Below are 15,410 nucleotides of genomic sequence, written 5' to 3'. Positions count from 1 at the left end.
GTGAAGGAGTGAGGAGGTTTGCAGGAAATTTACTTGACCACGAGGTGGAGACAAACACAGAGCAGTCACTGTTTGATATTTGACATAAGACAACATTAAGCACTGTAGGCTAATATAATTTTTAAATGAGACATAATGAAGCTACATAGTGGATGAATCAGGAAATTAAATTAAAAAAATATGTTTTTTTAAGATGTTTTAGGCTCAAATTTAAGACAAATCAATAAAAATAAGTCACTTTGTAGCTGTTATTAATTAATACTTAAACGAAAATTATGTCTTCATCAAGTATAATGTTAACAAAAATGAAAGAATAAAGAATAAACAGCAGAAGTTGCTTGTGAAAGAATTTTTTACGTAAACTTTGTTATTTCTGATTTTCCTCCGGGGCTCTGAACGCAGCATCGGCCTGTGAGCTAATCACAGCGTGCCTGCCGTAAAGTGTGGCGTTGAGGGTCATCATGACCAGTTAATTTTGTTCATTTGTATAAGTTTCTAGGTAATTGTCGACGAAGACAGCGACGGTGAGTGGATTTGTTTGCTTGTGGTCATAAATGTGAATTATAGACGAAAAAAAATAAATAAGTAAAATAGCGGATCAGATTTTTATCAGTCGGTTAGCTAGTATTCTAGCACGTTAGCATGCAGCTCAGTTATGTAGTCCTGAGTGAAGGTGAACATCTGCTAATTTAACTGTTTAACTGTTATATATTATTCATTTCATTATATCTACTGTAAAAAGTAACCGAGATACCTGCTGGTCACGGAAAATGGTTTGTTGTGGCCCAAATAAAGAAATGCGGAACATATATTTCTGAGTGAAAAATGAAAGTATTGCTAATCAATGTGTTCAGAGCCAACGTTTCCTGTTTGACGAGTCAGCATGTATTTATCACACAGACATGTGTACATGTGCGAAGACAGTCTCATGCTTATAAGGATGAAAGTCAGATGATTAGAATTAAAGTCACGTTATGGTTTGTATTGTTTAATTGATTGTTTTTACTGAAAACTAACAGCAGAGCTCTGCTTTACGTTTATTGGTTTCGAGTCTTCTGTTTATGGGCACTGTTTTCGTCTAGTATCTATTATAGAATAGATAAAACTTTATTCTGCGCCAGAGTCGAGCATCATCTTTGTTTCACCAAAACATTCATTCAGAACTTCATCTGTTTACATGTACACAGCAGGCAGCTGAACAAATGCAGCTTCCTGTCCAATAAACTCTGGGTTATTAACCATGACAGTGAAACTCTATCACTGTCACATCTGGGAACTTCGCCACTGCCTGGGTCACCCAAGGAAAACTGAACCTGAGTCCCCATCTGGGGCCAGTTAAGAGGAAAATAAGTGGCTGTGTCACATGAGCCAGGAGCGAGTTTACCAGGGTCTTAGCCTGAATGAGCCACACGTGTCCTAACTCCTGCTGTGGGACTGCATGCTGAGTGGCTCAGAGAGAATCAAACTCTTTGCTCCATGTTTAATTTAGTCCCTGAGGCTTTTTTGTATCCAAAACATGATGAGTTTCTGTTCTTGTGTTTCTGTCAGCAGTCATGTCAAATCCTGCCCTGCTCGTACTGTACGGGAGTCAGACCGGGACAGCTCAGGACACGGCACAGAGGCTTGCCCGGCAGGCACAGAGACGGCGGCTGCGGGTCCGAGTGATGCCGCTGGACGACTACAATGTGGTGCGTAAGACCTTATTCAAAAATAAGGGGGGGGTGTTAAAGTTTTCAGAGCTGTGACTCGATAAATGTGGAATAACTGTGGGGTCACAGTCGGTGTTTCACATGTTTATACCCAACTTTAGTCCCAGAGCTGCTCCTGAGTACTCCTCCTCAACCTCACAGCGTGCCTTTTTCCTCCCATCAAACAGGCCAACCTGATCACCGAGTCTCTGGTCGTCTTTGTTTGCTCCACTACTGGTCAGGGAGATCCTCCCGACAACATGAAGGTAAGAAAAATGAAAACTGGAAGAGTGAAAGGTGACCTTCCAAAAAGGAAATATTATTTTTAAGCACAATTACCTTTTTACTTCAAGTCTTTCCAGTTTGAAATTAACCAAGAGTTTTCCTTTTCAAAGTTTAGAGTGTTTCCCCTCTTCGTCCTGCTAAATGTAAGGATCTTTGAGGTCTGTCCATAAGGTTTTTGAGTCAGTCAGTCATGGTCAAAGCTTCAGAGTGAATTAGATTCGAATCCTCAGATTAAAATCAGATCAGATTCACGCGAAACACATGAAACACATTCTCGGCTGAGAGAGACATTAAAGCTTTTTTAAAACTGTTGTACACTATCAGTAGCGTCAGTAGCGTCGGACATAACAGGTGGATTTCTCCTGGACTTATCAATATGAAGGTAAAGTGTTGTATGGCTTCATTAAATGTAGTGAAGTTATATTAAAGAAAGAAGCTAATTCTGAGGGTCAGTGAGAACCTCTGTGGTTTTTCTGAAGAATGATAAAAGATTTCATGCACAGCCAATTATATTTTGAAAACCTTTACCTGTGTCTGAGACGTCCATGTGTTCTTTGTTTTAAGAATTTCTGGCGGTTCCTCTTTAAGAAGTCTTTACCTGCCGGCTCTCTGAGTCAGCTCGACTGCGCCATCCTGGGCCTGGGAGACTCCTCGTATCCAAAGTCAGTCCAGGATTTATGCTCGCTGTTCTCACCATTAGCCTACAGTGACTCGTCTGGTTTTTGTTAAAGCCTGTGCACGTTGTGTGCACCGCAGGTTCAACTTTGTGGCCAAGAAGCTTCATAAGCGCCTCCTGCAGCTCGGTGCCTGCGTGCTGCTGCCCGTGGGGCTGGCTGATGACCAGCATGACCTCGGGTAAGAGACAAGTGTAAACATGAACATGGCGGAGGGTTTGTTGCGCGTGTGCTGAGCTGACGGTGTGTTTGACGCAGAGCGGACGCTGTGATCGACCCCTGGTTTGCTTCGTTTTGGGGGAAAGTGTCAACTCTTTACCCGACTCTGTCCGGCATGATGCCGCTGAGGGAAGACGAGCCGTGAGTATCTGCTCCACGTGTCCCTCTCTCAGAAAGCGTACGTTTAATTTATAGGTTTGTTCTGTCTTTTTTGCGACAGACTTCCTCCAACCTACACGTTCCACTTCCTGGACGACATGCAAGAGAAGGAGGAGGTCCAGCTGAGGATTCCCATGGATCAAACTGTCCCCTCCCAGTCTCACCCATTTCCTGCCAGAATGGTGTTCAACAGGAGGGTGACGGAGCCGTCGCACTTCCAGGACGTCAGGCACATTGAGTTAGACGTCACTGGGTCCAACATTGAGTACGTAACCTTGATCCCCTGAAGATTACTTTTCAAACCTGCATGGTTTTTTTGTCCTGAAACGCCTTGTTTGGAGCAGAATCTGCTCTGAATACGACCCTGAGTTTCAGTATTTAAGTAAAAGCAGTAAGCCTCGTTGGTCTGCCGCCATCTCCAGCTGTGTTGCTGTCCTCCAGGTTTGCTGCCGGTGACGTGGTGATGATGCGCCCATGTAACGCCCCTGAGGATGTGCAGCAGTTCTGCCAGCTGCTGAAATTGGACCCAGAGACCCGGTTCACTCTCAGCCCCACAGACAACACTGCAGGTCAGTCCCTGTTTCATAAATATCCCTTCCTATCAATGCACTTCCTTTCCTTTGAATAAATCTGACCTCTGAATGTTTTAATGACTCTTAGTCAGATCTATAATCTGTATATAAAAGATCGAGGTAGCTACAGTGACCTCACTGTTTTCATTTAAAAGCAGCTTGGAAATAATTTTAAGACAATCACTGATCAGTCTGAGTCTATCTTTCAGTCCCAGCCAGGCTTCCTCAGCCCTGCACGGTGCGCCACCTGGTGGAGAGTTACCTGGATATCGCCGCTGTGCCTCGCCGCTCCTTCTTCGAGCTGCTGTCCACCTTCGCCACCAACGAGCTGGAGCAGGAGAAGCTGGCCGAGTTCAGCTCAGCGGCGGGCCAGGATGAGCTGCATAACTACTGCAACCGACCCCGACGCACCATGCTGGAGGTAACGGTCGAAGAGGTGGAGCTTAGAAGCAATTTTGCAATTATTAAACCCAAACAGGATTCAGACCTGTGTAATAAATAAATCTGTTTTCATCTGCGTTTTACCTCCGATCTGCTCCTTGTTGCTGCAGGTCCTGGCAGATTTCCCTCACACCACAGCAGAACTCAAAGTGGACTATCTCCTGGACCTTTTCCCTGAGATCCAGCCTCGCTCCTTCTCCATCGCCTCCTCTCTGCGGGTAGATCATCCTTCTTTATTAGATTTAAAAAGTATTTATATTTTAGCGTTATAGCCGTCACTGTAAAGATGTGGTCTGCCTGCAGGCCCACCCAAACAGGATTCAGGTCCTGGTTGCTGTTGTTTGCTACAAAACCAAACTGTATAAACCTCGAAAAGGCCTCTGCTCCTCCTGGTTAGCCTCTCTGGATCCTGCACAAGGTACTCCACCTTATCTGTAGCATATGCTCACCGTAACTGTTAGCAGCCACCTACATACACTGATGATTAGATTAGGGCTGATTAATCAAATTCCAGCAGTGAACTGGCATCAAATGACGACTCTTTTTAAAATTCATTTTGGATACAAAGCTCTAATTTTGAACAAACCTCATGCAATGTAACCCTGAAACTACTTGTGGTATAGGATAGTCTTCATTAAATAAAGTTCAGCTGAAATCCTGAAGAACTTTAAATAATTAGATCGGATTAATAAGTCAGTCTAATTAAAGAATTTAAATGTTTTCCTAATCTGTGTCCCAGGCGATGTGTATGTGCCTTTGTGGGTGAAGAAGGGAAGTCTGAAGTTCCCCTCAGACAAGGAGACCCCGGTGATCATGGTGGGACCTGGAACAGGAGTGGCCCCCTTCAGATCGGTGTTACAGGAGAGGACCGCTGAGGGGAGAACTGGTGAGATATCTGATTACATTTCCCAGTCGCTCCACAGTCTCTCAGAGCTCACGTGACGACACGCCTCTTCATCCTCTTCCTGCACGGCAGCTAACGTCCTCTTCTTCGGCTGCCGCTCCAAGTCCAAAGACTTCTACTTCAGGACAGAGTGGGAGGAGATGATGGAGGCTGGATTCCTCACCCTCTTCACGGCCTTCTCTCGAGACCAGGTCAGAAACACGCTCCTGTTAACCCTGTAAATAATCACCAATATGAACAACAGCAAATGGGAGATGATCAAACTTCCAGTGTCCAGGAGTTCGGTAGGTTTTGACCTTCAAGCATTATTGTGTTTGTTCAGGAGGCAAAGGTGTATGTGCAGCACCGTGTGAGGGACAATGGTGAGCTCCTGTGGGACCTGATCGCCAATAAAAACGCCTGTTTTTACATCGCTGGGTGAGTCTGAGGCCTCGAAGCTGCCGCTGATAACCTCCCCCACTGAAACTCAGGTTGTAGAGTTTAAAATACAATTCTGGGACAAAACAAAAACCCTGGTCTTTTATTGTCTAAGGATCACATCTGGAAGCTAGTTTTGATTCTTCTTTAACTAAACTTCAGGTCTTCTTTGTGTTTCCGTGCAGCAACGCTAAACAGATGCCAGCCAGTGTGTGCGACGCCCTCAAAGAGGCGTTCCAGCAGGCGGGAGGTGTGTCCGCTGAAGAAGCCGAGCAGATGCTGGCGACCATGGAGAAGACGGGTCGGTTTCAGAGCGAGACCTGGTCGTGATCGCTCGGCCCCAACAACCTTTTGACTACACTGGGATCCGTCCAGCTGTCAGAATCAACTTATTCCAACAAATGAAAGAATAACCAAAAGTCTCTGTTTGACGCTCTCTTCATAGAACGAGATCATTTCACCCCACAGAAAGTTCACACTTTGGCTCTGTTTGTGGGTTTGGATGCTTTTAGGGTTGGGCTTTAGCTTCATCTGCATATTTTCTACACACTACTTTAAAAACCTGAACAGGCTGCTTTGCTTTGAGCTAAGTCGACTGTTATTGTGACGCAGCCGCAGAGATGTGCTGCAGTAGATCATTGGACCAGTTTCCTTAATTCTTTCTACTGCGTTGGCCTGCTGTGGAAACCCAAACCAAATCTGGTGCTTCCTACACTTTCATTCATGAGAAGTCTCTGGAGGTCATGATGAAAAACCTCACTGATCCCCCAACATATGAATCATTTTAAAGTCAAGCAGTAGAAGATCTAAACCCTGATCCGTGAACGACGTACCCAATAGTTTTTAGCTTTTTCTGTGGAAGAGTACTGTAGTCACCACACAGTCTCTGGTGTACAGCATCACTGAATATTACCCAATAACAGGGACAGAGAGGATTGCATCTCACAACTGGAATCAAGTTACAGAAACAGTTTAAGGAACAAGTCGCTCTTCTCCTCCTTCCTGCCTCCATTTCTGATCGTCTGTGACATCAGGAGAATCTCAGCAGGTGGTGATCACAATATTTCATCACATCAGTTTGCCTGATTGCATCTAACCTGTATGAAATCATTTGGCGTGAACTTTTAGTCAGATAAACCCTTTGAGAACTGTATGCACTGCAGATAAAGGGCATGTTCATTCCTCCTGAACAGGAGTTATAATGGTAATCTGTGAAGTATTTATTGCCTTTCTTGAGCTTTATTAAGTGTGTTGACCAGAAAGTAAAACCAAGTAAACAGTGTTGCCTTAAAGTACGTCAGTGAGGTCCTAAACTCTTAAATGAAGCTATAAGCATTCAGTAAAATACGTCACAATAAACTATCTGGATCTGAAAACTCCTCCAGAGTGTTTTTGTTTCTGGTTTCTTCCTGAAAATTAATAATTCATACAAGATACATCCACCATCAGGCTGCATCTGAAATTAGCCGACTATGAACACTCCAGTGACTAAGCTACTGATCATTACAGGAATGAGCCAATCAAATCATGCAAACGCCACAGCACTGCTGCTGACCACTCAATGTTATGAAAACAGCAGACGTTGATCATTGTGAGTAATCAGCCAAAGCAACGAGCGGCTAGCTCAACCTAAATTTTAAAGCTCCGGGGTTATTCGCTGTTACTATGCCGACATGCCAAGCAAAGACAAGTCTACGCTGTAGCCCCCACAGCTGGCTGACGGTGGGTTTGACATCTGTAACAAGAAACAATGGAACTGAACAGGCCAATCACAGTCATCATCAGCCGTGAAAACACGACATGCAGTTGTTTATAAGGAGGCGCACGGCAGATTAAGGTGAAGGCTTTCATTAGGGTTTGTGACTGGATCTAATGTATAAATCCCACATTAAGAGAATTCTTGTTCATGTAGTGCTTGAACACCTGATGTGGGCATTGCATCGGTTCATTTTGATGTGAAACTGCACAGCCAATTGTAACACAGCTCCACAGGTTTCTAAAAGTAAATAAAGATGCTTGGTTGTGTGCTGTGAACAGAGAGCAAAGAAACACGACACTGACTCCATTTCCTTATTTTTATCTTCCAGCTTCCCTGAGGTAAATGACTCTCAGCACTGACTCCGCCCCTTCATACAATCCCACTACACTACAACTCCCAGCATCCAATGCGGTGTCACCGTCCACCAGATGCATGTGGTGCTCTTTTCTCCCGTGCATCATTAGGCAGGCTTTCAGGAATTGTAGTACAAACCTGGTAACCCGGATACAACCACTCAGTTAGCTAACCGTTCACACGTATAAAAACACCTTAAGGAGAACGTCCAGCCTCACAGATCAAAAATCGACTGCTGCAATAAATACATCATTTTTATTGATCGTTAATCTGCAGTTTGGTGTATTTTTCCTATAAAATGTCCAGAAGTAACAAAAATCTCTGTCACATTTTCCTTAAAGTGAGCTTTTTAAAAATACTAGGCGATATAAAAGCAGCAAATCCTCACAGAGAAACCGTCCGTTAGATAACTGTTCAGGAGACAGCGACACAGCTGCATCTGGCGGACATCCTGAGAAAGTCCAGCACAGGAAGTGGCGTTTGTGGATGATGCAGAAACATTTTGATCATTACCCCACGCTGCAGTGACCCCAGAATAGACAAAGCCCACAGTTAGAGAGCGACCCATGATAGAAAACAGACTATTAAAAAGCCCCACCCCCTTCGCCGCTTGTCCTCTATCTGATGGCCAGCGTGTGGACCTGGTAGAGCTCCTTCGGGAAATTCTTTTGTTGCTCCTGATGGACGATGCGGAGGCCGGCTTTGCTAACCAGGCTGCACACTATGTTCAGATCGCGGCACACGCTGCTGTCCTCCTCATCAGGGATCACGCCCTCGTATGACACGTTGTCCTTGATGACAATGAGACCGTTGGGCCGCAGCGCCTTCTGACAGCGGCGCAGGAAGTCTATTAGGTGGTCGTCTGTCAGGTGACCTAAGGGTGGAAAGAACAAAAAAATGAATTAGAATGAGGAAAGTTTAGGTCCCACTCCGGGTCAGGGATGAGTTCCTGCCCCAAGTGGAGGAGTTTAAGTATCTCGGGGTCTTGTTCGCGAGTGACGGGAGAAGGGAGCCGGAGATCGACAGACGGATCGGTGCAGCGGCTGCAGCGATGCGCACGCTGTGTTCCCCTGGACAAGCTGGTGGAGGTGGCTGGGGAGAGGGAGGTCTGGACTTCTCTGCTTGGGCGGCTGCCCCCGCGACCCGGCCCCGGATAAGCGGAAGAAAATGGATGGATGGATGGAAGTTTAGGTCATCTAATCGCGCACCATTTTTCATTTGCTTTCCGACTCAGACTCACCAATGACCCACTGGATCCAGATGACATCATAGCGCCCGCTCTCCGGCACAAAGTCCTGCAGGCCGCAGCAGAAATAGTTGCCCACCCTCTTGCTGTCGTCTCCCAGGTACGTCTTGGCTTTGTCCAGGAACTCCTGTGTCACGTCCACCAGGTCAACAGTCTTGAACAGCGGCAGCAGCAGGCGCTTTGTGATCCTACCGATGCCTGCGCCGCAGTCCAGAGCGCAGCCTGAGCCAGTCTTCCCCTCGCCATCCTGCAGAGGAAAGAGAAAAAAAGATGACTAGGGTTTACACAAAGACCCAAGTAAAGCACAATTCAACTGCATCACAAACAAGGAAACAGCAGCACTCGCTCCCTTTGAAGGTCATACAGCTGTTATCACCCATTTTTATCCACAGATTACAAAATAATAAGCTTTTCCTACATATAATCCAAAGCATAATGATAATAATTCACTGGAGAACCCTACAAGGGTCAGATCAGCATGTCGGATTAGTGGCTGCTTGGCACGTGAAAGGTCTTGTTCTCCGGTTTTTCATTTCATTATTAATTTTATATTTTAACAACCAATGTCTGAAAACAATGTTTGAAAACCATGAATTCCCTGTACACAGAGTGCTAACTCAAACATGCTACAATCTTTTTAGAGGTTCTTACGCCAAGGAATTTCTGCAGGAAGGCCTTGGACCCGTTAATGTCGATGCTGGAGATGCTGCCATAGCCTCCCAGCATGCCGTCCACCGTGGGTGGGATATCCTTCCAGTAGTCCTGAGCGTTGGAGTAGAAACTCACCTCGTCCTCGACTATGTCCCCCATCCTGAAAGGAAAATGCACAAAAATGTGAAAATCAATCAATGGCTGAATCATGAAAAAAAAAAAAAAAGCTTCAGTCAACATCAAAAGAGATTCAATGATTTTTGAAGGAGGTTAAATTTGCAATATCACTGACCACTCTTATTTTGAAAGTTCAGTTGATGCTAACCAGCTGCTTCTTCCATATAGAGTATATCTGCTTGTTTACACTGAAAGACTGAATTATTAGCGGCGTGGTGCTCCATGGACAGGACTTCTGGACCACATCTGTGCTGTTGGTGTCTTTTTAGTGTTTATAATTCCATCATCTGACCAATGATGTGGCCGCTGTGCGGTTAATTGTATAACAGGCCATCCAAGAAGTCTGAGCTCCAGTTTTGGTGGGTGAAATAGTTGGATTTTTGTTTGGAGGTGTCTGCACTTTAGTGGCTCTAAAAAGATCCAGAAAGATTTCTGCTGTGGCGTCCATGAGGTCACGCAACTGTTTCGAGCTTCAGCTCATGGTCAGACTGACTCACATTCCTGTGGGAAAAATTTAAATACCTGCCTAAAGGAGCCTGAGAGTTGTGCTGCTTTTATTGTTATGATGACAGCAAAATGCTTTTTATTGTCTCCATTCTGGACAGAAGACCGAGCCACACTAAAAATAAATAAAGACACCTGCGCAGAAATAAACAGGCTAGGTCCTGTTTCTGAGCAACAAACCTCACTCTCTGGCACCGGACAGTGGGACATGAGGTCTATCACCTGTTCATCATGAAAGGGGAACGCGCGCGCGCGTGCGTACACACACACACACACACACCAAATGTGGCATCATGTGGCTGCAGTTCAGCTGTCAGCGCCTGTCTTGTGAGCAGGACAGAGTGGATGGTTTAAATGTGCAGAGTTTTGTGTGTTTCACACACGAACAGCCTGACTACAGAAAGAAGCAGCTACATGAAACCATAAACCTGCTATTTATTATTATTATCATTATTAATAATACTTCACACTGGGGCTGTGGACGTAATCACTGCCAGGCTTTAGGACAGTTTTCTGTTATATTTTTCCTTCTTGTATCTGATTTACAGTTACAGAACGAAATACTCGCTTTTTACAGCCAATATTTTCCCCAAATCTGAGTAACTGTGTTATAAGTGGAAGTAAATGACTGTTTATGATTTCTGATTTAACCGAGCAGTTAATAAAGTTTACAAAGTCCTCTTAAAGTGACAGCTGCACCTATATCTGCCTCCCACACCTGCTCACTACAACAAATAACTGCCTGTTTCTGTCGTTTTTAATCAGAAACTTCCCACCTGTCGCTCTCTGTCACTTTTTACGTACTCTCCCTCTCCTTCGTCTGACGCTCTGCACGTGCTAACTTGCACCTAGCCGCCGTCGTTACGCTGTTTCCGCTGTTAAATACCCGCCTCTGCCGGATATCAGCCCGATAGATTCACTCTCCGTGATCACACCGACCTGGTCTGGAGTCAACGCCTGGTCCCACTCCCTCCTCGGCCCCTGTTGAACCCACTCCCGGTGTCTGCTGTGCTTCACTTTTCTATTTGGGACCGTCACACACGGTACGTTACTTCCTCTTTTGGTTTCCTGGGAGAAGAAGCGGCCACAGCGCCCCCTGCTGCCCTTCGTAGACCCACTTCTTTCACCTGTGCTTTTGGACCAGGTCATTTCAGACCCAGGATGAAACATAAAAAACACAGCTCAGGATCATCTCTGCTTCCTGTCAGGGTTACTTATTATGACTTTCTATAAGAACTGTGGCAGGACAAGGAGAAAAAAAGCCGAGTATAAAACAAAAAGGTCCACACCCATCTGCCTCACCTTAAAAATCCCTGTTCACTTTTCAGTGGTTCCAGTCATCTCTGCATGTTAAAAATTAAATAATAAAGCTACTACTACTACTCATTATTATTATTATTATTATTATTATTATTATTATTATTATCATTATTATTATTATTATTATCTTGCATTTGCCTGAAGTCTGTATTCCAGATGTTCTTCACATCAACTATACTTTCCACTTCCTCCTTGGAATCCAAAGGTGTTCCCAGGCCAGACGAGATATGGAATTTATCCAGGGGGTTCTGGGTCTGCTTTAGGTGGCGTCCTAACCAGATATCTGAACAACCTCATCTTTTTTCAACACGCATGAGCAGCAGCTCTACTCCGCTGTAGTAGTAGTAGCAATAGATGTAGTAGTAGTAGTAGTAATAATAGTAGTATTACTGTATTAAGGTTGAAGAAATTTTTCTAGAGGGTGTCTGAGCTCAGCCTTAGAGATGGGGTGAGGCATTAATAAGGTGGTCATTAAAGCCTCCTCCACACTGAACAAAACCAGCTGAGGTGGTTCAGGCTTCTTCCTGGACACCTCCTAGATGAGTGGTCTGCAAACACCTTATTTTCTCTCTGGAACAGCTGGAAGAGGTGGGGATGGATGGATGGATAAATCCTCATTTTTCTTTTTTCGTTGTTTCATTTTTGTAACATAAAAACAGCACCACTGTCCTTCTAATTCTAAAGCTTAGGTGGAATTTTAACAGCAAAGGAATAAATCTCACAGTAAGCCGATGGAGTTAGAGTAAGAGTCCTATCATATAAAGTGAGATCTCTTTTTACAGACTGACCCGTGTACAAAAGGCATATATACACTTTCAAAGCATACAAACACAACACATCACATAATAGATGTGACAAATGAAACTGCAGAAATATAAATATAACCTTCCTTTAAATCAAAGACTGTAGTTCACATTTGTTGTTTGGGCAGCAGGTTACTTAAATCCCATTTCCCGAGTTCAGTTTGTATACGAAGTACAGCTCATGCTAGAAAGTGAACAGACAGTTTCAGCAATATAGTGTTTAAATTTCTTCAGAGCAGAGCTTGCTGGGCAATCTTTGCAGCAGAGCCAACGATCATTACAACAGTCCTTCACTACATGCACAGGACCATGCTTAACTATTTCACTTCTTCATACAAGATGTGTGAGAAAAGAAATCAGAAACAATAATCCACCCCAGCTGCTTACATTACAAAGAGGTGCAGTTTCATGGTGGAGCTGCAGTGTTTTCATTGAACCACAGGAGGGCAGTACAGTATAGAGCTAAATGGGAAAAAAGGAAAAGGTGGGGAGAACTTCACTGTGATGATTTGGAAAGTTCAGTCTGCAGAGCCAGTCTCCATCTGCATCCAGTCCTCAGCGCTTACACTGCGCAGATACAACCAGCCACATTCCTGCACATGTGCACTCATTAAAAATATAACTGATTATTTCTGTTTTATACCTCCAGAGAAAGGCTTCCTCTCTGAAATATTTAAAACCGTCGTGAAAATAATCCCGTGTTTCAGTCACATCCACTCCGCTGCTGCTTTCAAGCGACACACAGTCAGTTCCTGCGGTCACCAGTGAGAGGAGCTCCAGTGCAAAAGAAAACGAGAGAGAGAGAGAGAGAGAGAGAGAGAGAGAGAGAGGGAGAGAGAGAGAGAGAGAGAGGGAGAGAGAGAGAGAGCGAGAGTGAGAGTTCATTTTTGTCATCGTTTGAGGATTCAGTGCTGAAGAGCTGTTCATTCCTGCACTGAACACACAGCAAACCTCAGTAAACCTGCAGGGACAGCACATATCAAACAATCATGAGAAAACTGGGATGCTCTGTGAGGATATGACACATGTTTGTATGTACAACATACTGTTTGCTCAGGAAACACGTACTCTGCACACAAACAGCAGTTACTGATACTCTTACATGAAAAAGACAAAGAGAGGATTCATCACTGCTTTTTCTGAAAAGCAGTCCATTCCACTCTGAAGTTTACGTTTTTCCTTCTCTGCGTCGTTCACAGCTGACAATTTCCACTCATTGTTTTCCCTTTAGGAGCTTTAAAGTGGCCAAAAATCACCCTATTTCTCACTGCCTGATGGGTCCATCATATCCATATCAAGACTGAACCAAGAGGAATTGAACAAAGTCTGGATGCATGTCATAAATTTGAAAGAGACCCAGCAGTCAGACTCGGCTGAGCTGCCAGTTATGAGTTAAATTGCTTCTTTTTTCAGTGTGAAGCCATGTGCTCATGTTCTAAATCACCATCACTGATGTTACCCACCGGTTTTGGACTCGTTTTGAAGCCTCAGCATCAATGTTTTGGTCAACACCATGTTGGTTTTCTTGGAGTCAGAAGTGACCAAATGAGGATGAGAGGAGTGATGAAGCTGCGTGCACAGACTGTATTAGTGCACCACACAGACAGAGATACCTGCCAAACAGTGCTAAGTAAGTAAGTAACGGGCTAATAAAAGTATATTTAGACCACTTGAAATCAATCATTCCACTTCATGTGAAATCATCTACAAGTGATGTAGCATGGTTACCAATTTATTTATTTATTTAAGACTGGCTGCTCCAGTAAATTCAGCACCTTGAGCAACAATAAATAGGAGACTGTGCCAGAAAAAAGAAATATTTGATGATGAGTGCTCGGGCAAAGACCAGGCCTTTGAGAAAGAGGAACAGAGAAATGGTAAATATCCTATATTTATATAGCGCTTTACTAGTCCCTACAGACCCCAAAGCACTTTACACATTCAGTTATCCACCCATTCACACACACATTCACACACTGGTGATGGCAGCTACATTGTAGCCACAGTCACCCTGGGGCGCACTGACAGAGGCGAGGCTGCCGGACACTGGTGCCACCGGGCCCTCTGACCACCACCAGTAGGCAATGGGTGAAGTATCTTGCCCAAGGACACAACGACCGAGACTGTCCAAGCCGGGGCTCGAACCAGCAACCTTCCGATTACAAGGCGAACTCCCAACTCTTGAGCCACAATCGCCCACAGAGAAGGTCAAACTAAGCCTGTAAATGTTCAGATTACTGAGGTCACCTGTAGTTTGCGTGGAGGGCGCCAACTTGTCACTTGCCGTTTACTCTTTTCAAGGGACTAAAAAAGGAGTAAAAGCTGCTCCTTACCACTGCAACCAACACGTTTCAAAAGGTGCCACTTTTATTTTGAAAGCAAACCGTCTTTGCTTCTGGTTTTCATTGTACTTTTTGATGTTTTACACAGTTTCACTGGCGACCATGGCATCCTGCTAGCGGTTATGGAATACACTGTTTTCCAAAGCGACCCTACTAGTCACCGCTGGTTATGAGAGGGTCACTGAGCCATGACTGACGCCTTAAACAGGTCAGCTAAAAAAAACAAACAAACAAACAAAAAAAACATTTTTTTATTAGGCTACGCACATGTTTATTTCTGCTGTAAAGTTGGACATTATGCCATGGAAGTCTTAGGGGATTGACTCATGTTTGGAGCGGGCCTCAAATGGACATTAAAAGAACTGACCTCATTTTTCAGCCCTGGAGGTCAAAACCGGGCCACTAAACCACTGAGGGGGGATTTGATTGGAAGAAAACCCTAAAACATCGTGTAACTGAAAGAATTCTCCAATGAAGAAAGGTCAATAATTACAACAAGCCTAATCCAGGATGGTTTGGTATCATGTAAAACGCCTACGACACTGAACTTATAAATAACCTTGGCATGAGTATGATAATGTGGGCTATATATCTATCTTTCATCGTCAAGTCAGGGAAATGTCATGTTGGATGTTGGAATGTGAAATGTTAAAGACCCACCAGAGATAAGTGCAGCTGATCTGCAAAGACATCTTCAGGGCAGCAGGGCCGCCGCTGAAGAGACCGAGGCCATGGCCTCTGTATTGTTTTGGTGAATTTGAGGGTTTTAATGACCCGAGGACGAGCAGGGTTTTGAAGATGTTATGTTATCGTTGAGAATGAATTCAAAGTCGGTTGTATGTGTTGCTGCTTATTACATTATGACTCAAGGGCTGCAGTTATAGTGGGCTGAATG

At 44.4% G+C, this 15,410-nt stretch overlaps 2 protein-coding genes across 5 annotated transcripts; one reads left to right on the top strand and one right to left on the bottom strand.

Annotated features, from left to right (window-relative positions):
* The first annotated feature begins 386 nt into the window (after window positions 1–386).
* On the top strand, window positions 387–6,738 carry ndor1 (NADPH dependent diflavin oxidoreductase 1). 2 transcript variants are annotated; one of them, XM_026174569.1, is made up of 15 exons: window positions 387–524; window positions 1,552–1,688; window positions 1,877–1,954; window positions 2,538–2,635; window positions 2,730–2,828; window positions 2,906–3,007; window positions 3,087–3,290; window positions 3,467–3,594; window positions 3,807–4,018; window positions 4,149–4,256; window positions 4,342–4,456; window positions 4,778–4,924; window positions 5,015–5,133; window positions 5,265–5,359; window positions 5,545–6,738. In XM_026174569.1, the coding sequence occupies exons 2-15, from the start codon at window positions 1,554–1,556 to the stop codon at window positions 5,687–5,689; spliced, it is 1,785 nt and encodes a 594-aa protein (XP_026030354.1). In that variant the 5' UTR covers window positions 387–524; window positions 1,552–1,553; the 3' UTR covers window positions 5,690–6,738. The 2 variants fall into 2 exon arrangements, with proteins under 2 accessions (XP_026030354.1, XP_026030353.1); XM_026174568.1 differs by having other exon boundaries at window positions 1,549–1,688.
* A 682-nt stretch (window positions 6,739–7,420) lies between these two features.
* Window positions 7,421–11,166, bottom strand: ntmt1 (N-terminal Xaa-Pro-Lys N-methyltransferase 1). Of its 3 annotated transcripts, none has more exons than XM_026174571.1 (4): window positions 10,990–11,166; window positions 9,370–9,529; window positions 8,713–8,965; window positions 7,421–8,346 (listed from the first exon to the last, which is right to left on the bottom strand). In XM_026174571.1, exons 2-4 carry the CDS (start codon window positions 9,526–9,528, stop codon window positions 8,090–8,092), a joined length of 669 nt encoding a protein of 222 aa, XP_026030356.1. In that variant the 5' UTR covers window position 9,529; window positions 10,990–11,166; the 3' UTR covers window positions 7,421–8,089. The 3 variants fall into 3 exon arrangements, with proteins under 3 accessions (XP_026030356.1, XP_026030357.1, XP_026030358.1); XM_026174572.1 differs by lacking the exon at window positions 10,990–11,166 and adding an exon at window positions 10,827–10,962; XM_026174573.1 differs by lacking the exon at window positions 10,990–11,166 and adding an exon at window positions 9,662–10,791.
* Between the last annotated feature and the right edge of the window lie 4,244 nt (window positions 11,167–15,410).

Source organism: Astatotilapia calliptera, chromosome 7 (assembly GCF_900246225.1).
Source record: "Astatotilapia calliptera chromosome 7, fAstCal1.2, whole genome shotgun sequence".
Classification (NCBI taxonomy): domain Eukaryota; kingdom Metazoa; phylum Chordata; class Actinopteri; order Cichliformes; family Cichlidae; genus Astatotilapia; species Astatotilapia calliptera.
The sequence above is the reverse complement of the archived record's forward strand: the minus strand, read 5'-3'. Positions and strand labels throughout refer to the sequence as shown.

What these genes read in the sequence shown, in the direction of transcription:
- ndor1 (XM_026174569.1), top strand. Translation starts at nt 1,554, where the DNA reads ATGTCAAATCCTGCCCTGCTCGTACTGTACGGGAGTCAGACCGGGACA. An exon ending in CCCGACGCACCATGCTGGAG is followed by an intron (nt 4,019 to 4,148) that starts GTAACGGTCGAA and finishes TTGTTGCTGCAG; the next exon opens with GTCCTGGCAGATTTCCCTCA. An exon ending in CTCTCTGGATCCTGCACAAG is followed by an intron (nt 4,457 to 4,777) that starts GTACTCCACCTT and finishes TCTGTGTCCCAG; the next exon opens with GCGATGTGTATGTGCCTTTG.
- ntmt1 (XM_026174571.1), bottom strand. Translation starts at nt 9,528, where the DNA reads ATGGGGGACATAGTCGAGGACGAGGTGAGTTTCTACTCCAACGCTCAG. An exon ending in TCCTGCAGAAATTCCTTGGC is followed by an intron (nt 8,966 to 9,369) that starts GTAAGAACCTCT and finishes TTTCCTCTGCAG; the next exon opens with GATGGCGAGGGGAAGACTGG. An exon ending in CTGGATCCAGTGGGTCATTG is followed by an intron (nt 8,347 to 8,712) that starts GTGAGTCTGAGT and finishes TTCCACCCTTAG; the next exon opens with GTCACCTGACAGACGACCAC.